Consider the following 22,019-nt stretch of genomic DNA (forward strand, 5'->3'; position numbering starts at 1 on the left):
AAACCTGGCACCAGTGAACAGCGTCCCGCGGAGCCCGCAATCCTCGAGTACACAGCTGCTTCTCCTCCAACCCCAACTCCTGCGTGCAACTTTGTAACTCACGCTCCCGCCAGGGGGCCTATTTGCTCGGCCCGTTTGGCGGAAGGATTCCGCGCGCTATCGCAGTTACGTCAACTGTCTCCGCCCCCTTTCCGCGCTCTGGCCCCGCCCCCTCCCTGGTGCCCTATTGCCCATAAAGAAGTCCCGGCCTTACCGCTGCACTCCCCGCGCACATCCGTGCGCCGCCCGAGGCTGGCTGAGGAGTCGGCGGCCATTTTGTTCTTCTCGTGGTTCCTGTGGGGAGAGAAGGAGGAAGCAGGGTGTAGGGCGGTTGGGGGGGACCCGCCGCGGCTTTTGCCACCGCCGCCACCACCATCTCTGTGCTCGTGGCGTGGGAAAGGAGGTGTAAATCCCGGGCGCGAGCCGGCGGCGGCGCCACTGCGGGAGGGTCGGCGGTGGGAAGGCGATGGCGGATATAGATAAGCTCAACATCGACAGCATCATCCAACGGCTGCTGGAAGGTGAAGGGGGCGGCGGGCGGCTCCGGGGACTCGCGGGGGGAGGGGGATTTGGGAGGCCTTTTGGACTTGCAGCGCCGAGAGGAGTGAGCCCCGCGAGTTCGCCCGCGGGCCGGGGGCTGCAGCGGGAGGGAGGCTGCCCGGGGTTCCGTACTTGGGCCAACCCGCGGACACTCCTGGCTCCACTCATTCATTGCACGAGGGTGCAGCCTTCCTACTGGCCTTGAAATTTGAAAACTCCGCTCCCCACCCCCACGTTTCCGGTACGTACCCCAGTGCGCCCCGCACACCCGACCAATCTTTGGATGAAGGTTGGGGGCCCCAGTCCAACTTACAGGACGGCACGTTACGAACTTTCTGGTCCTCGTTCTCTTGGAAAGCAACATGATGGGGATATGGATTCCACTGGGCTTGGGGGCTTCTTTCCTATCCTGCTTATTTTTATTTTTTGTGAGGCTGGGGTCGAGGGGCCCATTACTTGTTATTTGGTGACGAACGTTCATATCTCAAGGGGATGTTGGAACTCATATTCTCCTGCCCTTCCAAATACTCTTTTTAAGTTGTCCTTATCTTGAAGAGGTCTCCGCGCTCTTTTCTGAACGTGCCTCTGAACCGAGAAGCCAGCAGTGATGACAGTTTCGTTAGGATCTTTCCAATGTGCCAGGCTCTGTAAGCGCTTTGCGTTCATCGGATAAATACAGTCATGATATTAGCCAGCGCTTCTAAAGCGCTTACTGTGTGTCAGGCATTTTTTGGAGCACTTTACACAGATTTCATGTAATACTCCCAACAACCTTACGAGGTAGGTGCTATTATATTTTACTGTTTTTCAGAGGAAGATAGGACTCAAAGAAGTGAAGTCACTTGACCAAGGTCACACAGTAACAGTCAAGTTTCAAACCCAGGCAGCCAGGAGCTAGAAGTCATTAAAGTCACCCTATGTATGAAGGAAGGAGGTGTCAAGTGGTTGAGCAAAGGTTAAAAAAAATCCTAAATATTGGCTGACCTAAGACTCGTGAGGTGCCTGGCGATTGATTTACATTGATGTGGGAGACGGATGAAATTCGGATTTTAAGGAGGGACGCCGAAATGAAATCACCCCTCACCACCCCCCAAATTCCAGAGCACATCTATCAATACTAATGTCTAATTCCAAACTTTGAAAGAATTCAGATCCCTTTCTTAATTTGAATACTGGATAATGTAGATTTGGCTGAGTTTTAACTGCTTTTTGTCTTTGTACATTTCTAAGTATTGTTGGACTATAAATGCTGTGAGAGATGGAGTCGAGAGCATAAACAGTTGGACAGTTCTGGTGTTAGAATTTGCAGATCTTTTGTTTAAGTCATTAGAATGAAACTCCTAAAAATATCTCTTCTTAATCTCTGTAAGGTTTTTTCATTTTATAGTTTCTTAAAAGAAAAACCCATTAAATAGACCCCTGAAATGTTGCCATTTGTGGGTGAAAACCTTATTTGTTAGTACCTGGCATTTATTTAAGAACCACACTTTTTTTTTTTTTGCACCTTCATGAATGTATTTATTTTCTCTTTATTATTATTATTGTTATTTTATACAGCAGGTTCTTATTAGTCATCAATTTTATACACATCAGTGTATACATGTCAATCCCAATTGCCCAATTCAGCATACCACCATCCCCACCCACTGGGGTTTTCCCCCCTTGGTGTCCATACGCTTGTTCTCTACATCTGTGTCTCAACTTCTGCCCTGCAAACCGAAGAACCACACTTTTAATACCATTTACTATAGTTCTTCGATTTATGTGAGGCAGCAGTGGGTCAGAAACGGATTAAACAGTTTGCAATAAGAAAAGAACTTAAAATTTTGTTTTTCATTCAAAAATTGTAAATTCTGCATATCTATGCAGGGACTCGTGCGACTAGTTAAGAGCTGGCTTTATTTCGTTGAGAAGGCAGGAAAAAATGGAATCTGTGGATTAGAAACATTAGAATTTTAAGATTAGGTAAGTCTTGTTAAGTCCAGGGTTGCCCATAACTCTGTATTCATATAACATTTTGTTAATTTTAATATTGTTTTTTAAATTGTGCCAAGAAATTTGCCTTGATAAACTTGGATTATTTATAATGAGATCAGTCTTTATTAATAATTTCTATACATGTTTTGTACTTGAAAACCAGATTTTTTTTAACATTTCATTTTTTTCATTGAAATTAATAAAGCATTGTGTTTTAATTCCTGGGGAATAAGCTAGCTGCTCAACAGACGTAAATTTCCTTCTTTTCTAGTCAGTGTTAAATGGGCAGGGAAACGGTTGAAAATGATCCATTGAGAATATATATAATCCAAGGTAGAAAAGGTTGATAATTTCTGTGATTCCTTTTTTTAATGCCCCACAAACTTTTTCCTGTAAAAATTTTAATTAAGATTTGAGTATATCTGAAAATGGAGGGAAATGTGAGTTTTGTGGCCTTGTTAGAATTGTTTACATGTTAGAGATTGTCTCTTTTTTTAAGGTGGAGGACTGTACAAACTAAGAAGTAGTTCGGTAATAGTACTTAAAAAGACCATTCAAAAGTGAAGTCTTATTTAAGAGAATACCGTGTTGGTTTTAGATTTTAGTCACTACAGCTTTGCAGTTCTTTTCTACTCTAAACTTTTTAGTAGATTTTCCTTAAGGAGGCATCACTTCTGCAACCCACCTGAGAAGATCTCTGCCTTGTGGGTGATAAAACCTTAAGGTTGTCACTCCTTCGTATCATTCATGTTCACTTATTTAAATAACTGCACAGTAAAACTTCGGATTTAGAGAATAAGCCAGCTGCTGATTTGTCTCATAGTCCTACTGTGTTGGAGAAAAGTGAGGTTTGAGGCAGAGTAACTTTGTAAGTGATCTCATTCAGGGAGCGGTGATGACTAGCTATTTTCTTGCAGAGCAGGCAGTTGTAACTTATTTTCACATCCTGATTTGCCAGAAGCATCTTGGCTCTGAAGATGACGGTTGTCAAACTGAAAGACTGTGCCAAGCTCTGCACAACTGCTTGACTTGCTTTAGTGATTTAAATATGACCTCAGCCCTGGCCCTCAGCGTTTACTAACTTAATCCTCTGACTTGTAAAAGTAACCCATGTGTTTAGATATTCGGTGTGAAATGAAATATGTTTATATTGTAATGTATAAAAGACAGGGGTCCTGAAGATAATAAAGGACAATCGTAATGGCAAAAAGAAAAAAAAATCTTAAAATGCTGACCAAAGAAAACAAAAATAATCTTTCCTAATGAGACCTCTGCAATTATTTTTTCTTTACACATCAGATAATTTCACCCATTAGAGGCTTTTCTTGGAATCAATGATCATAGGGCATTTTGCTGATAAAGACAGTAATATTAAAGTAATGTGTTACTAATACTCTAAATTACAAGAAGTCTGTGTTGTGAGCCCCCTGCTCTTCCCACCCCTCCCGCATGTCAGTTGTATGCCGCGTCCTCTCCTATAAGGTAAGGCAAGAAAGCTCTTGTAGAGGCATGATCAGAAGCTTGCACCAATCCTAAACCACAGCATGGAAAGGATTACTTTCCTTCTGCCCACAGTGCCTCCTCGCCTGTCAGTAGCAGGAGGCAGCAGTGAAATATAATGGGATGGTGTGTGTCATTCTGTTGTGCTTGAGGGAGGGAATGTTAGACCCAGCAGTGAAATCTAACGGGGTGGTGTGTGTCATTCTGTTGTGCTTGAGGGAGGGAATGTTAGCCCTAGGAGCAGGAGGCCAGGCTTTCCTCCTCCAAGCTGGGGAAATGCATGCCATGCTGCGCCATGCATTGGTAGCCCGCCTGCGGTAGAGGTTGGTGAGATTGTTTTATATCTGGGAAACTGCAGTCCTATAATAACCTATTCTGCAAAAGTATGTGCCAGTGCCAATCAGTCTGCTTGACTAGGGTGAGGATTACTGATCTTGAAGCAGGGAAATCATTTCACTTAATTTACCATCACGGCTGTTAGTAGACCTTAAAGATTGAATTGTGAAGGAGATAATATTCTGATATGAATTGCTTTGTAAATGAGGAAGCTGGAAAATCTTACTCAAGAAGAAAAAGGAAGGATTCAATCTCTTTGGAGTTTATAGAATTCTGGGACAGATTTTTGTGTTTTAGGATCAGACCACTGTATCCAAAGCATGTAAAAATAGATGATTTACTTAATGGTCTTGATGTTTTATCTGAAATCTCCAATTTCACCCCTACTCTGGGGTTTACTGGCATCCCTCATCTAGAGGAGAGTGTATGTCACTGATATTAAGGCTTATGAAAATGAAAACCACTCATTACAAATGTAGGTTCAGATGGGAAGTCTAATCAGTGGTAGTTTATCAGAATTGATGGCTAGACTGTAGAGAGTTAAACATTTTTCAATAAATTGGCTTCACTCTAGATGTAGAAAACTCAACGTTCTTTACTGAGAGCAATAGACAGTGTTTTGCAGCTATATCCTGATTATCTGCCTTGAGAAAATTGGTATCACCTTTAAATGCCCAAAGTATAACACCAGCAGTTAGGAAAGTCAGGATGGAGGAGGGGTGGTTTAGAAATTAAGATGGCCAGAAAGTGGATGTCTTCCTGCTGGTGACTTTGCAGAGAAACCAAGTGATTCTCGATTAACATTTTTGTGGCTTATATTTTTTGTAGAAAAGAACTCCATTGTTTGCAGGAAAGTTTTAATGTTACAAATATTCACTGTTTTTTGTTTGCTTTGGTTTGAGGTTTTATTTTCCTAAATCTGTCAGATATTGTGAGGTTATTGATTGTCACTGAAATGAATATGATGTGGCATATTGTTAAGATTGCCACCTACTTTAATAGGATTATCTTGTTAGCAAAATCTCTGTTGATTTATTTTTACACCAGTTGTGCCAGTTTTAGGTTTTAAAACTTGATTATAGTTCAGCTGAGGCTTTTTGGTGGGTATGCTATTCCTTTTCTATGATCTTTTTTTTTTTTTTTTTTTTTTTTTTTTGGGATACGTGGGCCTCTCACTGTTGTGGCCTCTCCCGCTGCAGAGCACAGGCTCCGGACTTGCAGGCTCAGCGGCCATGGCTTACAGGCCTAGCTTCTCCGCGGCATGTGGGATCTTCCCCGACCGGGGCACGAACCCGTGTCCCCTGCACCGGCAGGCGGACTCTCAACAACTGCGCCACCAGGGAAGCCCTATGATCTTCTTTTAACAGTTAAGGGGCAAGAAGAATACTTGCTTATTCCTCATAAATAATCCCAGAGTAGTCTTAAATTTCCCTCTATGGTTTTCATCTCTGCTTTGTTACCAGGCTGTCAGAAAAGTTAATGTTGTTTTGTGAGAAAAAGCTGGCATTACAAATAATCACCAATGACATTCTTTTATTATATCAGGTTTTTATCAGTTTGTTTTCAGTAAAATTGCATGGGAGTTTTTATCATGTGCTCATGTTAGTGATTTGCCAGATAAATAAATGATCAGATAAGTCAAAACAGAGCAGTCCTTGCTGGTAACAGCCACAGTGCATTTTTTTCTGAATCTACCATTTTAACCAGATAAAAGTTTTCGCTCAAAAATCACACGTTTGGGAATTCCCTGGCGGTCCAGTGGTTAGGACTTTGAGCTCTCACTGTCGAGGGCTCGGGTTCAATCCCTGGTCTGGGAACTAAGATCCCATAAGCTGTTCCCCCACAAGTCGCACGGTGCAGCAAAAAAAAGAGAGAGGAGTCACACGTTTAAGATCTAAGTTGACCATTTTGATATATCAATCACTAACCTACCTATGTTCACTGTGCCTGCTGATTTTATTTCCATGCAGTGCTAGCACCTGGACTTATGAGAAACATTCCACCTGGAAAATGGAATTCATATTTGTTGGAATATTTTGGATTCTGTTGGCAATTGTTGAAATAATTTGATACATGCAATTTGAACTACTACTTAGGAAGGTATCATGAGGAGACAGCCCTTGAGTTTCCCACCTAGGGTCTCCTTTTTGTGTAGGTTTCTCCCATCATGCACAGAGCACAGTGAGGGTTTTAAACCATGAAGTAGTGACTGATTTTATTGAGCAGAGCTGTACTGTTTGCATATTTTCTTTGTAGCTAATAGCGATAAAGAAGATATTCAAGGCTTTGTGTTTTTAATGGTATTGAAGATGTCCCTGAGATAAACTTTTAGTTTTATAGTTTTTATGGATGGCTAGTTTTACCTACAGCGTTTATAATAATCTGCGGTTACCTAGTTTGTCTTATTTTGTGCATCCTCCACTAGAATTTAAACCTCTCAAGAAAAAGGACAGAGTTGTCTGTCCTGTTGCCCAGGTATCCCCAGCATCCAACACAGGGTCTGGCATGTAGTGGTGCCCAGCAACTATTTTGTTGACTATATGAATGAAGCATGGTAAAAATGAATATTGAAAGTCTTAAACAGATTACATCATTTAGTTCTTATTTAATGCTTCCTGTATGTAAGGATGCCTTATGATTTTATATCCCGTATCAAATTTTTCTTAGGGAGCAATGTATGTTGGAGTTTCAGTAGTTTGTCCTATAAAAACTCCTTTGGTTTAGAAGTTTAATGAAGAACAAATTCCTTTTTTTTCACTTTTTTATCTTTATTATTGCTTATGAATTTGTAAAATGACAAAAACAGTTATGTGCTAAACTAGAAACTCTAGTAAAGCCTATGGGGAAATGACACTATTGCTTTGTAATTTTAAGGCACAGACACAATTTTTGTTCTTGTTTTTTGCTAATCAAAAGTATATAGCTTGGGGGCTTCCCTGGTGGCGCAGTGGTTGAGAGTCTGCCTGCCGATTCAGGGGACACGGGTTCATGCCCCTGTCCGGGAAGATCCCACATACCACGGAGCGGCTGGGCTCATGAGCCATGGCCGCTGAGCCTACACGTCTGGAGCCTGTGCTCCGCAACAGGAGAGGCCACAACAGTGAGAGGCCCGCGTACTGCAAAAAAAAAAAAAAAAAAAGTATATAGCTTGGAATGCACGCTAATTGTAATGCCACAAATTAACAGAGATTTATTCAGACTTCATTCATGCAACAGATTTTGTGCACCTACCATGTACTGACCATGGGCATGTACACTGCAGAGCAAGTGATATGGTCCTGGTGTTTACATTCTACCAGGAGGTCCAGATGAATAGGTGGAAGCAGACTGGCAATTATAATACACAGTATGTGCTGGGCGGTGACCAGGTGTTGTGAGAGCATTTCAGAAAGCATAAAGCAGGCTTGTAGAGGGGAGAGGAGATGGCTAAGAGAGGTTTTCCAGAGTGAAGTGATATCTAAGTGGTCACGAAAAATGAGCAGGTATTCGCCAGTTGGTAGATGGTTTTGGCAGTTTCTATTTTTATAATTTTATTTTTTGAGCTAATTGTAGGGAATTTAAGAAGCTTTGGGACTATGTTGTTTTTAATGAATGCTGTTCATCAAATACAAAATATATCTTGATTTGTTCTGGAAAAACTGCATTTAATCCTCACTCCAATGCCTATATGTGGAATGTAGAAAAATGGTACAGATGAAGCTGTTTGCAGACACAGAGGTAGAGAACAAACTGTGGACACCAAGGGGCAGGGGGTGGGTGGTGGATGAATTGGGAGATTGGGATTAACACATACACACTGATAGGTATAAAGCAGGTAACTAGTGAGAACCTGCTGTATAGCACAGGGATCTCTACTTCACTTTGTTGTACAGTAGAAACTAACACAACATTGTAAAACAACAGTACCCCAATTAAAAAAAAATCCTCACTCCACATTAGGAATACTTTTTAAATTGTTAGTATTGTTCTTTACTAATCTCTGTACACTCCCACTTGAGGGACAAGCAAAATAAGAGGACTAAAATTACCATGAACTATGTCTAATGGTGGTAGTGGGAAGCCTCCAAATCCAGTAAAATTTATATTAGCATTGATTTAATCTGATGGCATTGGTGTAATATGATAGCATTCATATTAAAAGAATAGCCTGTGTGTTCCTTATAGGTGTAAGTCAGTTATTACATATTCTCCCAAAAGACTTAGAGTGGGCTATTCACTTACAGGTGTGGGGGCTCTTCTGAAAAAGATTCCGGTTGAAACCAGAAGCATCTAGGAGTCCCCTAGCCAAAAATAAAGTTTCCTGTTGGGCAGTCTGCCCAAGCTTCTGGCTGACTTGTGGTAAAATCACTAATGATTGGGGTTTTCTGGCCAGTGAAGCAGGGATCCCACCATCTTTCCATTGGGAGTGTTTCTTGAATTCTCTCCTTTGTGTGTCTAGAGAGAAAAAATTACTTTGGTTCTGAAAAAAATCATTTTTTGTTGTACAAATAGCTCAGTTGCTGTTGTAAATATTATATATGTATCTATTTTGCATAATTCCCTCAAAAGATTATCCTTACTGTGCTTTCCCTTTAATTACTTCTTGTTTCTTAATATTTGATCAGAATGAGACTGGCAGTCATTTAGTTTAGTTAACATATTTTGGAGTCCAAAGAGGTGATTTTCCCAAGCTATAAAATCAAGACAGAAACTTGGGGCTTCTAGCTCCCAGTTCAGTGCACTCAACATTTTCTTTTTTTTGTGCCCTTCAAGAGTTTGACTCTTCTCACGTGTCATCCTTTCTTATTTATTGTCTTTCATTGAAAAAAAATAACACCCTTCCATTCTGCTCAAAACTTGTTTCTTCAGGGAATTCAGTTTCAGTGGCTATAAAGGCTGAAGGATGGCTTCCCCTAAGACAGTATTTCTCAAACTTGGACACAGCCCTTTTTAATGGAAAAAAATTCTCAGCAGGCATCAGAGTTTTTTACTTGTAGTTTTTATTACTCTGTAATGTTACTTAGATATTTACAGAACAAAGCTAGATACAAACCAGTTAAACCTTTTGCTCTTGTTCAGCTATTAGGCAAAATGATTTTGTGATTTTGAATACAAAGCAAGCCTCCAAAACTGATAAAATTTAAATTAACAGCATTGATTTAATCTGCTCATCACTTTATATTGGGTTTAATGGTGGAAAGATGTAGCCTTAGTTTTGTATTTAGTCTGGTCCGGAGTTTTTGCTTCAATTCTAATTTGGAGAGTGCTTGTTTTCATAAGTCTTTTGTGCATAACAAGTATTAAGACTTTGATTGTGAGTTTTTGGCAAGCAGGCCAGTTCATAACTGTGAAATTAAGGTAAATTTAGCAATTCAGTGCTATTTATTATGTATTTAATAACTGTCTAGTCTGTTACAACTGGAATCAAAACAGAATTTTATTTCCTACTACTACTTACCTGCTGATATATGAATTGTTATAAGGCCAGAGGATATCTTGTACTTCACTTTGATAGTACTTCACTTTGATAGCAAGTAGCACTCAGAGTGCTCTGATGTGGGCACTTGGGAGTTTAGGACACTTGGTGCTGTGCCATGATTTCTTTTTGCCTTTTCTCAATTTTTATCTGTTCAAATTACTAGGAAACCTTTCTCACAGCACACGCTGACATCCTTTGCCCTGTAGAGGCATGATTGTATTCACAAGTGCAGGCCCAGAAAGTTGCACAGCAAAATATGCACAGCAAGCATACAGTGTGTTTTAATGAAATGAAAACAACACTTAAGTTTTTTCATAGATAAATCTGGGACCCTTGAGAGACCTGTGAACCTCTAAAAAACACTGATTGAGTGGGGAGATGAGCATTTCCAATCTCACATTTTAAAATGAGGAATTCTTAGAACCAACTCAGTAACATGACAATCTCTAAAATCTCCTGCTACACAAATACTAATTCATTTATAAGGCTGGAGAAGGGAAGACAAGACAGAGAGGCAAAAAGAGCTGGCCTGGTGGGCGGGTTATAGGTGAACCAGGCCAATTGTATGTCTTGGATGCAGAACTGAGGCCTTGAGCTGTGCCCAGGGGGAGTCTGATTTCGCAAGCGATAAGACTTTTCTAACAGTATTCATACACAGAGAGGATGACCCCTTGATCAGGATACTGTAAAGAAGTCTTACCTTGGTGTAGAAAATGCAACTAAATCTCTGAAATCCTGTCTTAAGATTTTAAGATTGTAATTAGGCATTAAAATCATGTTCTTTATAAGTGTCCTGAAAATAAAGCCTAGCCAGAAATTAGTTAAACTATGTTTTTGCCTCCTCTTTATTTAAAACTTCTACCTTTTCCGATATTTTTAATTTTTACGTTAAATCTTATTTTGACTTCTCTTGACTGAATTGGGGTTTTTCTCCCCTACAGTGAGAGGGTCCAAGCCTGGTAAGAATGTCCAGCTACAGGAGAATGAAATCAGAGGACTGTGCTTAAAGTCCAGAGAGATCTTTCTCAGTCAGCCTATCCTACTAGAACTTGAAGCACCACTCAAAATATGTGGTAAGTTTTGGCACAGTAACAGTTGTCTTTGGTTACGTGATTGATGGACTGAGTCAAGGATATATAGATGACCTTGTGTTAGCCAACAAAATCATTTACTATTTATGAGTAACCTGGAACTACTTAAAATTAAATAATTGTAGCTTTAGAATAAATACCTCTAATGGACTTAACGTGCTTAGACATACTTCGCATTTTCTTAAAATGATTTCACTAAACGAATATAAACATTGCAGAAGAAAGGAAAGAAATGAAACAGAATGGAGAGCTAAAAAAAGGCCTGAATTACGAGTATATAGGGATTATATTTAAGCTTAAAGCAGCACTGGTTATGCCTAAAAATATGCCGTATTGTAGTTCTGTTTCTACATGATAGATACAGATAACTGGTATAAAAACTAAACTCTATCTGAGAAATACTATATTTATTCTTCTAACATATTTGACTGCATTGATGAATCTTGTGGTGTTTGTTTTTAAGTAAAATGCTCTTTGGCATTATCTAGCAGGGAGACATTGAAAGCCAGATGCATTGGTGGGTGTACTGTGTGTACACCTTTGTTCACACCGGGCCAGGGCTTGTTAAGAGTGCAGCACTTCTGCTGACACGATCCCCAGAGACTGAGCTGTGGGAGATCTGATATTGATCGGCCAACCTGAAAGGAAAACCCTGTTACTTGGCAAGAAGCCCTGCCTAGGCATTAATAATCCTTTCCATAAAATAAATTCTCAATTAGTTGAGTTTTGTGTGAGAGTCTGGATACACACATACACTTAAAATTATCACTAAGCTCAGTTGAACTAAATATGATACAAGTTTGGAAATTAGTAATGTTAGTGGTTTGGACTATATGTATGAAGACAGTATGTAACAGAATTCTTGCTTCTAGGTGATATCCATGGACAATACTATGATTTGCTTCGACTTTTTGAGTACGGTGGTTTCCCGCCAGAAAGCAACTACCTGTTTCTTGGGGACTATGTGGACAGGGGAAAGCAGTCATTGGAGACTATTTGCCTCTTATTGGCTTACAAAATCAAATATCCCGAGAATTTTTTTCTTCTCAGAGGAAACCACGAATGTGCCAGCATCAATAGAATTTATGGATTTTATGATGAATGTAAGTACTTTCTACGTCTAAGGAAGATTTACTCAAATTGAGATTCTTGGTCATAAACTGAACATATTTCTGTTAGGATTTGCGAGTTTAGATGTAGTGTTGTAATTTCTCATGTTTACTATTTCATTAACTTGTTTTTATCCTGGTTTTTCTTTCTTGGTGTAAAAAATAGCACTCATTGCCATATAATAATCCCCTGGATTCTTGTATCATGTGATGATTAGATTAGGAAGTAGCGATCACAGTGATGATTTCTTTAAGATAATTTTTGTGATTAATAGTCACAGATAATTTAATTCTTAGTACAACTCTGAGAATCTGTCCATAATTAGCTTCGTTTTTGACAACTTTGAGATAAAATCTCATTTTGTAAACTTTCCATCTTAAGTGTACAATTCAGTGATTAAGTGAATTCATAGTTATGCAACCATCACCACAGCCCTATGCAAGCACTAATTACTTTCTGTCTCTATAGGTTTGCCTTCTCTAGACATTTCATGTAAATGGAAACTTGCAATATACAAATAATTACTTTTTGTAATTTGTAATATAGTTTTTTTCCTTCTGGCACATCTGCACCCCAGGAAAAATAGCAGTTACTATCTGAAATTGTGCTGAAAGGAGAAAACAGAATTGGCGGGGGGAAGCTAATTAAAAGTATTTGTAGGGCTTCCCTGGTGGCGCAGTGGTTGAGAGTCCGCCTGCCAATGCAGGGGACACAGGTTCGTGCCCCGGTCCAGGAAGATCCCACATGCCGCGGAGCGGCTGGGCCCGTGAGCCATGGCCGCTGAGCCTGCGCGTCTGGAGCCTGTGCTCCGCAACGGGAGAGGCCACAACAGTGAGAGGCCCGCGTACCGCAAAAAAAAAAAAAATTTTTTACAAGAGTCTTTTTTTTTTTTAATTTTTAAAATTTATTTATTCTTTTATTGTTTATTTTTGGCTGAGTTGGGTCTTCGTTGTTGCTCACAGGCTTTCTCTAGTTGCGGAGAGCAGGGCTACTCTTCGTTGCAGTGCACGGGCCTCTCATTACAGTGGCTTCTCGTTGTGGAGCACGGGCTCTAGGTGCACAGGCTTCAGTAGTTGTGGCTCGTGGGCTCTAGAAGGCAGGCTGAGTAGTTGTGGCGCACAGGCTTAGTTGCTCCGTGGCATGTGGGATCTTCCCGGATCAGGGCTTGAACCCATGTCCCCCACATTGGCAGGTGGATTCTTAACCACTGCGCCACCAGGGAAGTCCCAGAAACAAGTTTCTTAAAGCCTTGAAAATAATCAGTTTTGGTGGAGAGTTTTATTGTTGGTGCTGCTGTTTTTAAGGAACTATAAAAATTTTTTTTTTTTTTTTAATTTTAAAAAATCCTTACCTCCATCTTCCTTTTGTATTCATCATTTCTGCCAGCAGGAGGGTTCAGGCTGGGAGGAAAAGGAATTTGAATTACTAGCACTTGCCAGTATAATTATAACAAGACTGGTAAAGCATTGTCACTGTGACCCTCCCCTAGACTGTAATAATAACCTATAGTCTCTCAGGGTATGGTGTTTTTCCATCTCAGTTTCACATAGATGTGTTCAGCTAGCGTATTTGTTAGAAGTACATTGCTAGAAAGGTTATGTTTATAGACTTGGCCCTCGTACTTGCAACCTCTTACATGACTATATATGTATGTCTATGGCCCTGAGACCCAGCTCATAAGATGAGGCTGGAGGAAATTAACTATACTTCAGTAAAAAATTAAAACAAAACAAAACAGGATGAGGCAGGAGGGATTACCAAGAAGAAAAATACTGTGGGTTCTGAACTGACTGGGACACCTGAGTTGGGCAGGAAAGATACTTGATATTGACAATGAGTCTATTAGAGAAGTACTAGTAAGGCAGTTAGTTACTACTCCTTAGGTAATGAAATGAGAGGCAGAGAATTTTATAATTTTGTTTTAGGTATTTGTTACAGGTACTGCTTTTTAGAACAGGTTCCTTTTTACACAGCTGTTAGCAAGTATTTTGTTGTTTTCATTAACGAAGTTCAAATCCATAAGATCTCTTCCTTGTGACATATATCCTAGTCTAAAGGTATTGGCTACATCATTTTTGTTTCTGTTTAATGTGAGGCCCTATGATTTAGAAGGTCAGCACTGACTCTTGTTCGTCCTTAAGACTGATGTAATGACCTTGTACTCCAGCTTTCCCCTCTCCCATCAGGGAGGTATAATTTGCCACCCAGTCTATTTGTGGGCCTAAAAATGTTCTTGACTTAGGTGGCTTTCAGTTGATGCTTTGCTGACTTTTTTTAAAAACCTTGATAATTTTGTTAAAATTTTATTGTACTGAAAAATTTTATTCAAATGGAAATTTCCATGGAACAATTTAAAAACCACTGTTTTATGTGGTAGACTTATTTCCTAAGTGTAACAAGCACTCTGTGCTACAATTTCTCCCTCCACCCCCAATTTTATGACTGTAGTCCTGGAATAGCCGAGGTGTCTGTTGTTGGATAAAATGTGAATGTGTGTTATACTTTTCTGATACCAGAGCTGTCTGGTGTATAGTAATAGGAAACTGCATTAGGGGTCTGGCTCAGAATCTGAGGATTTGGAAGCTTGAAGAGACCTTGGCAATTATCCAGGAATCCTGGAGCCAGATGCTCCTAGTGGTCTGAAGTGGCCTTAGGGAGGAAGTATATAGAGAGGAGAGGAAACAGGAGCCCAGGACTTAATTAAGATGCTCAGAGACAACAGGAGGAAGAATCTTAATTTTTTTTTAATTTATTTATTTTTGACTGCATTGGGTCTTTGTTGCTGTGTGCGGGCTTTCGCTAGTTGCGGTGAGCGGGGGCTACTCTTCGTTGTGGTGTGCGGGCTTCTCATTGTGGTGGCTTCTCTTGTTGCGGAGCACGGGCTCTAGGCCCGCGGGCTTCAGTAGTTGTGGCACACAGGCTCAGTAGTTGTGGCTCGTGGGCTCTAGAGCGCAGGCTCAGTAGTTGTGGGATACGGGCTTCGTTGCTCCGTGGCATGTGAGATCTTCCTGGACCAGGGCTGGAACTTGTGTCCCCTGCATTGTGAGGCGGATTCTTAACCACTGAGCCACCAGGGAAGCCCAAGGATCTTAATTTTTGATAGAGAAGCCAACAAAAATAGCAAAGGAATCCATAAGAGTAGCTGGAGTGCGTTGTGAAACTAAAGAATCAAGGAGTGAAGCAGATTTCAAGAAAGAAGAGAATCTGTTGGCACTGGCAAATGCAGCATCTGAGCAAAGGAAAAATCTAGGGGAGCCATTGGAATGTTGTTCAGAGACAGGCTTCAGTAGAAAATGGAGACAGAACCAAATCACTTTTATACATAGGGGTTAGGACAGCCCAGCCCTGTTCTTGTATTATTACCATTGTTGGAAATTGGAGGTGCACAGGTTCCCCTTCAGGCTTGTGTAGAGAGGAATTCCATTAGGCTTCCAGAAAAATCCAGTGAAGGAAGATGTGGGACAAAGGGAATTAGTGGCCTCCAAAGAAATACAAAACAGGGTGAACCATGGTGAGGGTTATACCCAGTCATAGAGAAACATAAACTATTAGGAGAAAAAACAGAAATCCTCCTCTGCAAAGGGAGAAGTCAAACGTTTGTTGAATTTGCATTGCGTTTCAAACCTGTGCTAAACTTTCTCCCTGACTTGATTTGCAGTGGAGTGGAAGATGTGGTTCAGGAAGCCTGTTGCTTGGGCCCTTCTCGAACTCAAAAGAAAGGGTACATTGAAAGCTGTAAACCTTTCAGTATCCACAGGATGAAAATGGAGAAGAGACTGAGGACAAACTTGGTTTAGGAGTAAGATTGTGCTTTTAACTTTAGTGCTTTTAACCTTAGTATGGAGTGTACAGGAGACGAAGGCACCCTAACAATTGGGTCTTCCTCATCCAATTCAGAAAGATTTGTATTTCCAGGGTTTATGAGTGGGTTTTTTACTCAAAACATAGCTTTCCTGTGGAAAGCACACAGTGACTCCAGAATGCATGGAATATATGGGTTGGTGAGGTGGGAATATAACCACTCTGTAACGTTTTTGGTGGGGGGGCATTCTCAGTGTTTGTGCAGCATGTTAGGGCTATCCTGGTGTGCCTGCAGTAAGCAATCTGTATTCCTCTGTAGTCGTTTTGCTTCCTACTAGAATATTTGGAGGGGGTGGGAATTAAATGGTTCCAGTAGCTTATTGAGGGTGGTGGTAGATGAGATGGGTGTTAACTCTCAGAGGCTTCCTCAGAAGGAAGATTATAATGGCACATGTGTGAGTTCTTAGTTGCCTTTAGAAATAGGAACCTACTTGCAGGTTGAGAATGGACAAGACAGACTAGATTTCACACAGAGTTGGTGTTATCAAATAATTGTTGAGGTTTAATGGTTATCCTTAATCATTATATCTGGAATTCTGATTTCAGACTTCCATGGAATTTTAAAATACTTCATATGAAAACTGTAAGTTGTTGCTTATAAATCAGACATCTCCAAGTATTATATATATCTGATTCTCTCTTTTTTAATAAAAGCATAGTTTTTGTTTACTTAAGGTAGTCAGAACCTTGTCTTGGAGGACTTGTCCTGAGGGAATGTACCTACAGAACACCAGTCTCTTTTTAACCATCCCAAAATTTTTACAGGTAAAAGAAGATATAACATTAAACTATGGAAAACTTTCACAGACTGCTTTAACTGTTTACCGATAGCAGCCATCGTGGATGAGAAAATATTCTGCTGTCATGGAGGTATGTGGGCTGATTTTAATTCCACATAGATTTTGATCTCTTCTAAGGAGTGTACACTTTGATATTTATCATCCCAATGAGTTATCATTGGGATGACTTCCTCTGTCAGGTAACTCCTATGTTGCTGTGTTAAATCTTGGGTCCACTTTGGCACATCCAGGATCATTTGGATACAAGTCCAGAGTACCCAATTGATTTGTTACAGGGAATTAAGGGTTCTGTAACAGCTTTGAAAATAGAGCAAAAGGATTTTTGAATATAAAATTAAACAATTAATATGCTGTACTATAGATCCTCTAGGATACTGAATATGTGAATAGACTTCCCCTTGGTCTGTTTTTGATCCTTTCCTTTCAGAAAATTTTCGACTTATATGTTAAAAGTTATTTTGCTTGGTGGTTGTGCTGTATATTATGTAATTAAAATAATAATTGCAAAGAGGATTTCTTTTCATCTGTGATCAGAAATTAGACAACCATCAAAGAGCTAACTCACTATATTTTAATAAATCCACTATCCCTGCCTTCCTTATATACTTAAACTGGTTTTGGTAGAGTTGGGCATGTGATTTTAAACTCATATGAGAGTCAGCTACATCTGAGCTGGTCTGATAGATTTTATGGTCCTTGGACAGCGCCGGTTTCCTAGAAAGCTACATCACCTGAGTGTCTGCATCCTCTATGCCCAGTCACTACAAATGGTCACCAGGGTGCTCTGTATGTTGAGGTAACTTTCCATATGCTGTTTAAGCACACTGTACCTTGCAAATTAGTGCATGTAATAAGTTCCAGTGCCCCCCATGTTTTTTGGTTTTTTGTTTTTTTGCAGTATGCGGGCCTCTCACTGTTGTGGCCTCTCCCGTTGCGGAGCAAGGCTCCGGACGCGCAGGCTCAGCGTCCATGTCTCACAGGCCCAGCCGCTCCGCAGCATGTGGGATCTTCCCAGACTGGGGCACAAACCCGTGTCCCCTGCATCGGCAGGCGGACTCTCAACCACTGCGCCACCAGGGAAGCCCCCGCTCCCCGCCTTTTTTTAACCAAAGCTGAATAAGAAAACGTAGCCAAAGATTTAATGTAAGCCTTTGTAAGAGTCACTGGGTGTCTCTGTAGACAAATGGAGCTGTTAAAGTGGTAACATCCTTTTTATTTATTTATTTTTTTAAGTGGTAAGGAGCATTGCTACATGAGCCTTTATTTTTATTATTATTTTTTTAATTTTAAATTTTATTTTATTTATTTTTTTATACAGCAGGTCTAACATCCTTTTTAAAGTTCTGTTTCCTTCAATTTTTTTTTTTTTTTTTTTTTTTTTTCACTTAATAGGTTTATCACCAGATCTTCAATCTATGGAGCAGATTCGGCGAATTATGCGACCAACTGATGTACCAGATCAAGGTCTTCTTTGTGATCTTTTGTGGTCTGACCCCGATAAAGATGTCTTAGGCTGGGGTGAAAATGACAGAGGAGTGTCCTTCACATTTGGTGCAGAAGTGGTTGCAAAATTTCTCCATAAGCATGATTTGGATCTTATATGTAGAGCCCATCAGGTATTGATTTTGAATTTTACATGTACACTTAAGAGCATGTGTGTGAGCACAGATTCTCCTTGTTGATTTTGGTGGGTAGGTATTGCTTATTTATACAAAACGTCTCTGGAAGTGTGACCTACAGGATATCAGGCTCAACGGGAAACTGAAGAGTGGTTTTACCCCCTAAAATTTGCACCTCCTTATACTGAAAATGTTTTCTCTCCAAGGTGGTTGAAGATGGATATGAATTTTTTGCAAAGAGGCAGTTGGTCACTCTGTTTTCTGCACCCAATTATTGTGGAGAGTTTGACAATGCAGGTGCCATGATGAGTGTGGACGAAACACTAATGTGTTCTTTTCAGGTAGAGGATGCTTTCAGCATTGTTTCCTTTTATTATGTCTGAATTTTACTGATTTTTTAAAAAGTGCTACTTTCTGCCTTCTATTCATTTATGTTGAGTAGACTGAATTTTTATTTTCCCTTAACTGGTGTTTGTCCTAGTTCAGTAATGAGTGAATTCCTTTTAAAGGAAAAAAATTATCATAGAACCCTTCCTCCAGTGTTGAATTTAACTGTTTTTACATTATTTAAATACATAAAAACCACAATATATTAGCTCCGTATGCTTACGGCTCCTTTACTGTAAGTCTAAAACTACAGTGTCAATGCAACGTTCAGCTAAAATTAAATCACCACTTGAACGTGAAAGTAATACTGACTGCCATGTGCCAGATGTGCTATGTAATTACTCACTTCTCCCACCACTTTCCTCTAGTCTAATTTCTATAAAACCTCTTATTGATTCACCATGACATCATTTGGCCTTCACTAGGCACAAAAGAATCATTTACACATAAAGTCTACCTCAGTCTTTTTCTCATTCACTTGTTATGAATAAACTTGTATGACTTCAGGCTAGCCCAATCATAACAAAAATACAGCCACTGAAGTCATGTGGCAGTCATCAGTTAACTGAATTTAAAACAGGTGTTTTTTGTGTTTAACCAAGTATCAGGGAGAGCTTGCAGCTCCCAGAGATTGTGGTAGGATTCCCTAGGGCAGGGGTCCCCACCCCCCGGGGCCAAGTTAGGAACTGGGCTGCACTGGGTGAGCGACTGAGGCTTCATTTGCCACTCTCCGTCGCTCTTCACCCATCGCTCGCATTACCACCTGAACCATCTCTGCCAGCCCCGCCCTGTGGAAAAATTGTCTTCCACAAAACCGGTCCCTGGTGCCAAAAAGGTTGGAAACTGCTGCCCTAGAGGTTTGAGGGACACTATTCTAAAGAACTCCCCCACCACCACCCATCAGAAGGGATACCTAAAGGTGTGACTTCCAAAAATTGTCATTTTATCCAGAGGCAAAATTTGTTCAGCTCATACATCTTAGCTGTTCATCAGAGCATTTATTACCAAAATGTTTGTCAGCTTGGTTTGTATTAATATGCCAGTGGGGCCTTCCAAGTTGTTGGGTCAGTTTTAAACAAAAACTTTCTAACAAAAGATTTGAGTGAAATTTAAGATTTGAGGTTGAGTGTATTTCCTAAAATGCATGGTCTTTTGAATCTTTGCAGATTTTAAAACCTGCAGAAAAAAAGAAGCCGAATGCCACGAGGCCCGTAACACCTCCAAGGGGTATGATCACAAAGCAAGCAAAGAAATAGATGTCATTTTGACACTGCCTAGTTCGGACTTGTAACATATAGTGTATAACCTTCATTTTTAAAAGTGTAATGTGTATTGGTCAGCTTGCTCAAAAAGTGTTTGTGGGCCCCCCCTTCCATTTTTGACTTAATGAATAGTATTTGCTGGTTATAACAGCAAATGAAAGACTCTCCACTCCCAAGGAAAAATGTTTTGTTTTGTTTAGTTCTCTGTTCCTTTTTGCAAACAACTTTAATGATGGTGTTAAAGCTGTACACCCCAGGACATTTTATCCTTTCTAAGGGGTTGAGTGTACAACTGATCTTTTTTTTTAATTCAGTACAGCCCATGAATAATGTAAATGCTCACTTTCTTTAGGATATAAAGAGAGCCCTAGGGTGCTCAATCTGTACATGTTATTGTCATAAAATGCATATTGTTGGATACAAACCACTGTGAACTCTATTTTTGTTTTTTGTTTTCAAAGGGATTGCTTTTTTTCTCATTGTCTTATCATGTACAAGCTAGTTTTTATAGCTATCAACATTAGGAGTAACTTTCAACCTTGCCAGCATCACTGGTATGTATATTTAATTAAAGCACACTTTCCCCTGTGATATACTTAAAATGACGATTAAAGCCATTATTTTAAATGTTTGTGACTCTTTCCTGAAGCCAAAGTTTCTGTTGAAATATATATTGACACTCCCCTAAGTACAAGGTGGCATGGTTGTGTACATCTGCCGCCTTTATGGGGATTCAAAAACAGGTTTTTGAGTTTGAATAGCAATTAGTAACATAGTGCTGTTTAAGCTATTAATGATTAAAGTTAATAACATTTTGTACAATTTCCATATAGCCTATTCATTAAGTAATCTTTTTACAGTTACATCAGGCCCGAACCCGTCCATTCAGAAAGCTTCAAATTATAGAAACAATACTGTTCTATACGAGTGACTGATTATGCTTTCTTTGGCCTACATTCTTTATTCTGCGGTGAAGTTGAGGCTTATAAGTCAAAACAAAGGAACTAACTTACTATCCAGCAGTTTATACAGAACTCACAGTATCTATGACTTTTTTAAACTAAGATCTGTTAAAAAGAAATCTGTTTCAACAGATGACCATGTACAATACCATGTGGTGAAAATAAATTCAGACTTATTAAATGATCAACTTGTTAAATTCTCTCAGTGTCAGTTTATCAGCACAATACACACAGGAGAACTGTTGATGGCATATTGAGTAGCCTTTAATGAATAAATTGCTCTGGAAACCACACAGTTTCAATTTGGATTTGTCTTCCTTTAAATAGTCTGTTTTCCAAGATGGATTATAATATGGATGTTCATATTCTTCGAGTTCTTACCTGGATATAACTAAGCTTCTGAAGTAGAGCAATGAGATTGAAGTATCTTCCCCTACTATTTAGGGAGGTGTGGGACTTAGTGAGTTGTGACATCATCTGCATACATAGTTTTCTTTTTATCTGGGTTCATTTGAACTTGGCAGTAAAATTCAAGAACTACTTTTTAAATTATTATAAATCAACCACCAGTGTTTTTATACACAGACCTTTGCTCTCTTCTCCCTTCCCTAATTCATATGGAACACAGTGTTGTGTCCTTTTACATTTGTCACAAGTGTGTCGAATGCGTATTAATCTCTCAAGTACATTAAAAGTGGGTGGAGGGAGTGTCACTTGAAAAGCACCTTCTTTTATCAAAAACTGGTGTTTCTTAGGGAGTTGGGAGAGGACCTCCTAGTGAGGGATTGTTTGAACTGACATTTGCTTGTGGAGAGAAGAGAGAAGAGCAAAGTCTGCACTACAAGCTCTGGCCCTGAGGCATAGTCTGTGTTCTTACCCCCAGTGTGCTCCTGACTTGAATAAGGATGACCTCGTGAGCTCTAGCTCCTTCCTGCTCCATGTTTGTGACAAATTCAGAGTTTGCATTATTTTACTTATGATATTCTCCCAGATCTCTTTGACTACAAGAAGAAGAAGATGAACAATAAGTGGTGTCAGTTTCATAAATCTTTAATCTATGCCCTGGACATTATCAAT

General features: G+C 39.9%; 1 protein-coding gene across 3 annotated transcripts; it reads left to right on the forward strand.

Annotated features, from left to right (window-relative positions):
• Window positions 1–263: 263 nt before the first annotated feature.
• On the forward strand, window positions 264–21,233 carry PPP1CC (protein phosphatase 1 catalytic subunit gamma). Of its 3 annotated transcripts, XM_032603047.1 has the most exons (8): window positions 272–560; window positions 10,792–10,923; window positions 11,814–12,044; window positions 16,678–16,782; window positions 18,105–18,328; window positions 18,538–18,672; window positions 19,885–19,945; window positions 20,841–21,233. In XM_032603047.1, the coding sequence occupies exons 1-8, from the start codon at window positions 506–508 to the stop codon at window positions 20,909–20,911; spliced, it is 1,014 nt and encodes a 337-aa protein (XP_032458938.1). In that variant the 5' UTR covers window positions 272–505; the 3' UTR covers window positions 20,912–21,233. The 3 variants fall into 3 exon arrangements, 2 of the variants coding, with proteins under 2 accessions (XP_032458937.1, XP_032458938.1); XM_032603046.1 differs by having other exon boundaries at window positions 264–560; window positions 19,885–21,233; XR_004345435.1 differs by having other exon boundaries at window positions 18,105–18,176; window positions 19,885–21,233.
• The last annotated feature ends 786 nt before the right edge of the window (window positions 21,234–22,019 follow it).

This window comes from Phocoena sinus, chromosome 14 (genome assembly GCF_008692025.1).
Source record: "Phocoena sinus isolate mPhoSin1 chromosome 14, mPhoSin1.pri, whole genome shotgun sequence".
In the NCBI taxonomy this organism is placed as follows: domain Eukaryota; kingdom Metazoa; phylum Chordata; class Mammalia; order Artiodactyla; family Phocoenidae; genus Phocoena; species Phocoena sinus.